Here is a 10,241-nt window from a genome sequence, read left to right on the forward strand (position 1 = left end):
TAAAGTAAGTTAAGTAACCGTAACGTAGTACGTATAACCGTTACGGTTAACGTAACGTTTACGTTAACTTACGTACCGTAACCTAACGACGTCGTAGTATACTACGTGTGTGTGTGTGTGTGTGTGTGTGTGTGTGTGTGTGTGTGTGTGTGTGTGTGTGTATGTGTGTGTGTGTGTGTGTGTGTGTGGAGGATATGATTTTGAATCAATAGCAAGTGGGTAACCTGCTAGAAGACATTTGGAAGCACGACAGCTGGTCTGACCAAAATCCACTCGTATGCATCAGAGGTTTAGCAGATAGATGGCGCCAGGCACACAATCTAACTGACATTATTGCTCACTTCCAAACGATTCTGCACTTACCTGGCCTGTCGTTTTCAGAGCCCTTTCTCTTGTTGTAGCTGTCCCACTCCTGTAGTAGTTTAGATGGGTAGGCGCCTTGAACACAGCTGACACGTCGAACAGTTGTGAAATTCGGAGTGCAATTGTTATTCGCCCACTGCAAGCTGCTCAGCTCTCTAAAAATCAAATTTCCACGTGCGAGTTTTAGTTTTACTGCTGGCTATTCACGTGATACTCATAATAACACATCACATTCTTCATTTTTTTAATTAATCAACTAAGCAATCTTACAAGAATTTGTGTTCTAAACAAGGCACAAAATTATATTTTGATCCAGCTATAAGGGCTGTTAACCACAAATCTCATAAGTGCTTAGCTAAAGTTACCAGGTAGTGTAAACTATGATGCACATGATGTCTGCAATACATAAACAGTGGTTTACCGACAACATTGCTGAAGACACTCAAGAGCCAATCCATCGTAGTTTTAACTAGAGTTTACGTACTCTTGAGGATTTCTACACATGCAGCTCGGCAGACTTACATACCTAGAGATGACAATCTCTGGAAGAATCTCACTGAAGGTTTTCTGAGCTTCGTCGTTAACGATGTCGGACCCTTCGATGGGAATGATCTTCACGGCGACATCGTGCTTGTCCGCGTCTTGTACACGGAACACCTCGCCGTAAACACCCTCCCCGATCTTTCTACTCGTTTTCATCATTCTACAAGAATTCAAACATGCATGCAAGACTTGATGGACAAATAACAGAAACAATTAACTGTAAAAGATTCGCAAGTACGTAATAGTGTTATACCGTAAGTTGGAAAATTATCGAAGTCATACGTAGGACTAAGTGGCAGGAAAACATCGTTAATATTTGTGCACTAATAATGTTAAGCTTGCAATTAATGCAATCATTGGCAATTATTACTCATGTCATTAGCACACGAAAGATAAAATTTGCACATCAAAGCCAACCTCACACACCTGGAAGATAAGCATTTGTAAAAGGAGATGTAATCCTCCTGTTCGCATTCATCAAGAACTCTCTCTCTCGCCGACAGCTGGCACGGAGCTTGGCGTTCCTGCAAAAATACCACGTAGACAGTTACGTGAAACAAAAGCCGTTATACAAGAGAATTGTTCTTGATTATGTCTACGTGTACATGGGTAACAAACAAGTGAGTTACAAGCTACAAGTGTAGACTGATATACAACGAAATGCAAGCATGCAAACAAAATACTTATTTACTAGCCATTGCTGGGTAAGGAGTGAACTAATTTAAGATTCATAGTCACTTTCACTTTCACAATACATCTGCATTGTGACGAACATCCTATACTATACACTCTACTAACATCTATTTATACTATACTAACATCTATATTATACACTCCTGATACAATGAATAGCAATGCGCGTGCAGTCACAGCCATGCACAATTGAATTCGATTCAATTTACTCTGTTTACACTAATATGAATTACATTTTAGAGGTAACATATTAGTTAAGCAAGACAATGCTAATAAAATTAAAACAATCGAAACTAAATGAATATAGAAGTCAGTGATGGAGGGCGAAATGACAAACTTACGAATCCCGATTGATTGACTGAGCGATCCCGCGAAAGCATCCCGACATCGCTGCCTGCGTCGTCCACCTCGTCCTCAAGTCTCTCGTCCGCAGCGTCGCTCGGCCGAACATCGTCCGCTCCTCGAACTCCGGACCGCTGCGACGGGTGAGGCGACTCGAACAGGGAGCACGCAGACATCATGGCGACCGCCGTCTCAACGTCCGTGTTCAGCATGTAGCGAGTCGAGTTCGCGTCGTCGGCGCCGTCGTCAGCCTCCCGCCCGTCGTCTTCGGCGAGCTCGCTGGCGCCCTCTGTCTCTAACTCGTCAGCGCTGCAGCGTGATTGGCACGTGAGCGCCTCCTCCGTCTCGGCACGGCTCGCTCGAGAGTCGTCAGTGTCGATGGCGACGTCGGCGTCCAACCGATCGAGCGCGTCAGTGCCGGCCGTCGCGCCGCGCACGAGTTTTCCGTCGTCTTCGGCGACCGTCGGCGACGCCACGCTGACGTCGAATAGCTCGGTGGACGCCTGGAGAATCACGGCGCTGCGGGTGAGGTATCGGGCGTGCCTCCGCGACTGTCGCCGAGAGTCGCCCAGGGACTCCGCGGCGATGCTGCTACTGACCAGAAGTGCAGGCACGACGCCGGCGTGGGGGCGCCGGCGTCGCTCCGTCACTCGCCCGCTGCCTAGTAGATGGTCTGTGCCGGACTGTATCGAGTGTATCGAGGATCGCAACTGCTCGAAGCTGAAGTTGCGATGAGAGTTTCCGTACGAAGAGCGCGCCACTGGGGCCGGTCTGTACGTGACGCGTTTGTAACGGCAATCGCACTGTTCGCGTCCGCTCTGCGAGCACTGCCCGCAAGGTTCGCAGTCGACTACTTCCCGCGATGCCACGTCATGCACAAGACTTGGACTCTCGGGAAAGCACACCGATTCCTCGTCTTCTGCGTGCGTCTCTTCGGCTAGTGGAACTGGACTGAGACCAACTCCGGGCAGTTGTTGGCCGCGAATCATTAAGACTGCGTGCTGCAACGGGGTGCTGGTTCCCATGAGGCCACTAGCCTGCGTGTGGATTCGTTCACCGCGACTTGCAGACGCACTGCTGCCCATGCTCATGCACAGTAAACGTTTGCTCTTTCGCACGAAACGCTGCGGTAGGCTAGAGTCGCTGACGTCAGTCTCCGCAGCCACCCGAGAACGAGTCTGCTCAGCAAAGTGACAACGTTGTTCTCTGCTGCCATCCAGCCACGAGACAGCAGCAGGTTGCCCTTCATTTTCCGAGCACCCGACGCTGAATAGCTCGCCTGTGGTATTAACGGTGCTTTCGGATGGCTTTTTATTCCTACGCTCTGGCGTATTCGTAACCACAAGACTGTAGTCATCAAATTCGTCAAAGTTCAACTCACCCAGTTGCATCTGCGTCAGAGCGGTCATAATAGGTTTATCTTTAACCGGGCGTAGTGGCAAATGTTTAGAGGTAATCCCACCCTGGAGATTCGTAGAAGATTCGTTAACATATTTTGTGTCAGCACTTTTATCTCGCTTTCTTAATTGCATAGCTGGTCTATTCTCTTTTCTGTTGCCACCGCGTCTTCCTCGTCTTGTGTTGGCTCTTGCGTAATTGGTTCCACGGCGAGGAATGGCACCAAAGATACCATCGCTGTTGTTACTGCTGTCCTAAAAACAAGATACAAGTAATCAGTACCAGTACACGTACTGTATTGCCACAGCCTAGGCTTCGTTAAAAGATGCATTCCAGCGATACTTTTTTGTAATTAGGCACAGTAACAACTACAAATACTGTGCAGTGTTTCCCCTGCATAGCAAGTAGGGCCGCCTCGCTCAAATTCTCAGCCGCCAGTGACACACAGAAATTTGTCCAAAACACCGCCTCGCTGACGAAACTTTTGGCAACTTGAAAAAGAGAATCAAGAGTCTCATATAATGTGTTCAGAATAGCTTAGAATGCTCCAAATTGCACCATTTTTTCAAAAATCTTCCAGGGGCATGCCCCTGGACCCCCCTAGTTGGGTCAGCATCTGCGGTGCTCGCTTTGCTAGGATCACGAAACGCGCAAACACACCAACAACAATGTTTACCACCTCACAGACCTTTTTGGCCAAGGGAAACACTGCTGTAAATAATGAATTGAACTATACACGACTGACACTGTCGACTCACACGTACGCGAATTGAAAATGACCAATCTCAATACTGCAATAGCTTGTTTTTTAACCAATAAAAACGGCTTTCCTGTGCGAACTGCATAGCAATAGACGCAAAACAAGGTAATTTTGTTCAATACCGATAATGGTGCAAACGGCCCCCTGGTCCTAGTTAATTCACTGGATTCATTTGCAGACAGCCGCTCATCATGTTCAGCGGATGACGCTTCACTTGTCGAAGGAGACTCGTCCGTGGAAAACACATTAGATGAAACCTTTGTCCAGGAAATGCGCGTGTCCACGCGCTGCTTGCGACCATACACTTTTAAACCAACCTTTTCAGGCTTTTGTCGCCCCATCATGTTTGGGTAGTAGTAGTACCAAGTCACGTACTACAGTCTACAGCGCCACTAGGCCTACTACAATACATTACAATGAAACGATGGGATCAGGCAAGTTTTATTCTCGACATTATTTTAGAATATTGTTATATAATAATAATATTACAAACGACATTGAAAGCTATGAGACTTCAGTTCAACACATGTGGATAGGTACATAAGCGCAAACAAACCATACAAAAATAATATTTCAAATCGCGGTTTTATTTTGCGCGCCACCTTCAGGGACAATAATGTAATAAAAGTGCGGATTGATTTTTTTGAGTTGTTGATTGATTTTTTGATTTTGTTGTTTGTTTGATTTTTAATGTGAATAAACCATAGGAATAAACACTTATTTTAACTGACATGATATGTAAATTGACGTTTACATATTTATCCATTTATTAAGTTATTTATTTATTTGTTTATTTTAATTATAAATTCCTATGTTTGTTCCTTTCGTGTTCGTTATTTTTTCCTCAGTTATATATCCTCTCGCTCCTCCTCTCATTGATATAAATTGTACATCAGACACAAACATAGACCCAATAATATTCACATTAGTGACATTACCATGCCAAGTTGTCATGCCAGGCTTTGTCTAGCAGCACTAGCAGCTTTAAATGAATTTAATAATTAATTTGGAAGCGCGTTAACTTCAGGAGTCGTTCCATATAAACCATATGATATATATATATATATATATATATATATATATATATATATATACTGAGGGCAGGACATACCTGGCGTTGCCGAGAAATGAAGCGCTCAGTTTGGTGAGCCACATTGGTTGAAGAGCGGAAATGCCGGCCAAAAAATATCTATCTATATTTATCTATGTATGTACCGGTATCTATGTAGGCCTATCCCCTAAAAATGTATCTAGTGTAATGTATGTATTATCTATCTATTTATCTATGTATCTATCTAGTGTTTCTATGTATGCTAATCTATTTGTATGTATGTATGATATGTAATGTATGTAGTGTATACATATGTATGTATGGTATGTATGTATGTATGTATGTATGTATGTATCTATGTATGTATGTATGTGTTGTGTGTGTGTGTGTGTGTGTGTGTGTGTGTGTGTGTGTGTGTTGTGTGTGTGTGTATGTATGTATGTATGTATTCGTATGTCTGTAGGTATGTATGTATGTATGTATGTATGTAATGTATGTAATGTATGTAATGTATGATGTATTACTGTATGCTTATGTATGCTATGTATGTAAACTATGTATGTATGTAATGGTCTGTATGTAATGTATGTAATGCAGCATCTACATCTATGCTATGCTATCTATCTATCTATCTATCTATCCATCTATCTATATTATCTATTATCTATCTATCTATCTATCTAATCTATCTATCTATTCTAATCTACTATCTATTATCTATCTATCTATCTATCTATCATCTATCTATCTATCTATCCTATCTATCTATCTATCTATCTATTCTATCTATCTAATCTATCTATCTATCTATGCTATCTAACTATCTAATCTATCTATGCTATCTACTATCTATCTAATCTATCTATCTACTATCTATCTACTCTATCTATCTATCTACTATTATTATCTATTATCTATCTATCTACTATCTATCTATGCTATCTATCTATCTATCTATCTATCTATCTAATCGTATCTATCTAACTAATCTATTATCCTATCTATCTATCTATCTATCTATCTATCTATCTATCTATCTATCTATCTATCTATCTATCTATCTATCTATCTATCTATCTATCTATCTATCTATCTATCTATCTATCTATCTATCTATCTATCTATCTATCTATCTATCTATCTATCTATCTATCTATCCAGCTAATACAAAAACGTTCACATACCGTTATTTTAACGTTATGTTTTGGTTTGGATAACGTTATACACCAACGTTATATTTACGAAATTGTGTCGGGTTTTTATAACGTTTTTATAACGTTAAAAAGAACGTTTTCTTAACGTACTAAAAACTTGAAAATAACGTTCTTGTGCGTGGTTCTGATAACGTTAAAAAAACCGACACAATTACGTTAATATAACGTTAGTATTTACGTTACTGTAACGTTATTTTTTAAGATCTGCAAACTGTTTTTGGTGGCTAAGAAATTATTTGGTCCACAAACTGTTTGTGATGGCTAAACATTTTTTATCAAATCAATAAAGGAAAAAAGCGTCATAGAAAAACAGATGCAGAGCCTATAATTAACATTCATAGTCATTTCACATTTTGTAATAAAATAAGAGATATTTTACCTAGAGATTTATTTACCGACCATGACCTGGACATGGCGGATGTAACATAATGCATGTATAGTAACGAAATGTAACGCACATTGTACAGTAATGCAAGTCAGTGCAAAGTGAATCCCGTTTATTTAGTGCAACTTCAGAGGCGCCTTTATATAATGCTCCTGCAGGGGCCAGTATATTTTCCCGTTTTTCCGTTTTTTTTTGGCTTAGATAACCTCGGAGGTTAAATCGAATGTGCCCATGACATTCAGCACAAACATGTACCCCTACTGAACGTCTTTGACATTTCTAGAGTGCTCCGTATAGATTTGCATCGAGAACAGACAAACAGACACACATTGACAAATATGTATTAGATGGGGAATAGGACATCGGTCGCCGTTGACTGCTAAGATAATTTTCTTTGGCCATTTTTATACGGTCAACGTGGAGCCAGGCGGGCTGCCAGCAGGTATGCATGGTAAAATCAGATATATAATATTTACTTTTCTCGTAGCATTACGCCCTTGGTTGTTATATAGTTATATGGGTTTTATATGGTTTTTATATGGAACAACTTGATATATATAGATTTGTTACGTTTTTGACATTTTATTTGGGGAATTTCAGCCCACCATAGAAAAATAATTAAAATATATTTGATCTGTAACCTACATAGGCTTCAGTGAAGCCTTCCCTTCAATTCGCGCTATTATTATTATCTACCGTAGTTTATTCTGGATTTTTACTAAACTTTTAAATGTAGTACAAATTTTGAAATTTTGAAATTAACGGTGAAGCGGCAGGAATACATAATATACTAAACAGTCAAAAAGTAAAGAAACAAAAGATTTCCCCAGGTGGGACTCGAGGCCTATATGCCCGGTTTAGGAGACCGATGGCTTATCCATTTGACCAGTGAGGCGTTGTGCGTAGAAAGCATCATTCAGTCATCCGAGATGTTAAGCTGTACGCACCGCCATCTATTGACGAATAGTAAATTCGTTTTTTTTTTTCAATGTTTAACTTTTTAACTTTTTAACAATTTTGTTTTAGCTAGAACCACCTCTGAGACGTGCTGATTCTGAATATATCTTCAGTTTTCGGCTAGGCTGCGTAGTTCTCTAGTTATAAGAGTACACACAAACTCAACAACTTTATATATTATATAGATATATACATCGCACGACGCTTGAACTTATTACGATCTCTCAAATTATTTTGTAAATTCGGTCTCACACACACATACTCTCTCTCTCTCTCTCTCTCTCTCTCTCTCTCTCTCTCTCTCTCTCTCTCTCTCTCACCCCTCTCTTTGATCGTCTGTTCCGCGACTTTCCCCTCTCGTCTCAGTGCTGTCTGTTCCGCTTCATCTGTCCATCCTCTCCCTCTCTCTCTCTGCATTGCTCGGATCTCGCTCTCATCACGCTTCTCTATCCCCGCGGTCTCTCATCCTCTCTCTCTCTCTCTCTCTCTCATCATCGTCTCTCCTCTTCTCTCTCTCTCTTCTCTCTTCTCTCTCTCCTCTCGCTCGCTGCTCTCTCTCACTCTCTCTGCTCTCTCTTTCTATTGTTTTTTCACTCTTCTGCTCTCTCATCTCATCTCTCTCTCTCTCTCTCTCTCTCTTCTCTTCTCCATCCTGCTCTTCGTCCTGTCTGTCCCCGTTTCTCCTCGCCGACACCCCTCTCCTTTGCTCTCTCCTCTCTCTTCTGTCTGGTTTGTCCCGCGCCTGCTCGCCTCCGTATGCTCTCATCTGTCTGTCTGTCTGTCCGCGCTCGTCTTCTCCTCCTCTCTCTCTCTCTTCTCTTCTTTTCTCTCTGATCTCCCTCTCTCTCTCTCTCTGTCTCTCTCTCATCTCTCTTGTCTGTCTGTCTGTTTGTCCCGCATTCGCTCTTTCTCCCTGTCTGTTTGTCCCGCTCTCCCCCAAACTCTCTTACTGTCTGTCTGTATGTTTGTCCCGCGCTCTCCCCATCCCTCTCTCTCTCCCTCTCTCTCTCCTCCTTCTCTCTCCCTCCTCTCTCTCCTTCTCTCTCTCTCTCTCTCTCTCTCTGTATTTCTATTTGATCGGACAATTCTATTCCAAAAATAATGATCTAACTCTAGTGTGATTTAGTTCTAATATGATACGGAATAACAGCCTGCCTGCTAGGCATTCTGACTATTACTGCGTCTGCGATCGTGACGTATGGTTCAATCAATAAATATTTGATAGTGCTGTGGGTAATGGTGTGATGCCAAGAGACCGTGGACAAGGTGGGAAATGTGCGCGGATATCACGACAAGGCCCGTGTGCTTGATTATACCTTGTTTAAAATGGTTCATGCTTTGTTAATAACGTTTTGTGTATCATTAGCATCAGGCATTGTACGCATAGTATGGCTAGCATCGCTACATCTGACTCCCCTTAGTCTAGATGAATTATTAGAATGTGATGACGCGACAGCTATTTTATATACGATGTAATAACTCGATGTGCATTTAGTACGCATGCACGGAAACGGAGAGAATGTGGGTAAATTAACATATATTACAGACATTTATTAGAAGCATATTGACAAAAATATAATCAATGCCATGAATGTGAATATACAGGCACATTTCAATGATTTATACCGGAAAATAACTTCGGTAGCACTCAATCTATATTTATAATATTTTTGCAATATAATGATGGACATTCTTTTAAGTCAATGTGATATTTAAATACCAATGATATATCCGCGCAAGCGAGTTAATGTAGAATAGGGTGTGGTACGATGTTACCAACTTCTTTAGAATATATACGACTATATATAGGCTATAAATATACATTATTATATACATAGAGTCAGACGGGGAGCGAGAGAGAGAGAGAGAGAGCGAGAAAGAGAAAGAGAGAGAGAGTAAGTGAGCGTGAGACAGAGAGAGAGGGAGAGTGAGAGAGGGGGAGGGGGAAAGAGGGGAGAAAGGGGGAAAGGAGAGCGACTGAGATAGATAGATAAATAGATAGATAGATAGATAGATATATAGATAGATAGATGGATGGATGGATAGATAGATAGATAGATAGATAGATAGATAGATAGATAGATAGATAGATAAATAAATAGATAGATAGATAAATAGATAGATAAATCGATATATATATATAGATAGATAAATAGATAGATAGATAGATAGATAGATAGATAGATAGATAGATAGATAGATAGATAGATAGATAGATAGATAGATAGATAGATAGATAGATAGATAGATAGACAGATAGATAGAAAGATAGATAGATAGATATAAATGGATGGATTGATGGACGGACGGATGGATAGATGGATGGATGGATGGATGGATGGATGGATGGATGGATGGATGGATATATAAATAGATAGATAGATAGAGAGAGAGAGAGAGAGAGAGAGAGAGAGAGAGAGAGAGAGAGAGAGGACGACGATAGTATAGTAGAGTAAGAGAAGAGAGAGAGAGACGTAGATAACGTAGAGTAGAGAGAGGAGAGAAGAGAGTACGTAGAGAGACGACCGACGACGA

General features: G+C 41.1%; 1 protein-coding gene across 1 annotated transcript in view; it reads right to left on the reverse strand.

The window, feature by feature from the left end:
• The window catches only part of LOC106807388, an 8,225-nt gene extending 3,535 nt beyond the window's left edge, over positions 1–4,690 (reverse strand). The window contains exons 1-5 of the mRNA XM_014809704.1: positions 4,222–4,690; positions 1,941–3,593; positions 1,333–1,430; positions 890–1,066; positions 364–518 (exon numbers count right to left, since the gene is read on the reverse strand). Coding sequence (XP_014665190.1) covers positions 364–518; positions 890–1,066; positions 1,333–1,430; positions 1,941–3,593; positions 4,222–4,443 — 2,305 coding nt within the window. The 5' untranslated portion in view covers positions 4,444–4,690. The remainder of the gene's footprint in view (positions 1–363; positions 519–889; positions 1,067–1,332; positions 1,431–1,940; positions 3,594–4,221) is intronic.
• Positions 4,691–10,241: the final 5,551 nt, after the last annotated feature.

Source organism: Priapulus caudatus, unplaced genomic scaffold (assembly GCF_000485595.1).
Source record: "Priapulus caudatus unplaced genomic scaffold, Priapulus_caudatus-5.0.1 Scaffold211, whole genome shotgun sequence".
NCBI classification, from domain to species: domain Eukaryota; kingdom Metazoa; phylum Priapulida; class Priapulimorpha; order Priapulimorphida; family Priapulidae; genus Priapulus; species Priapulus caudatus.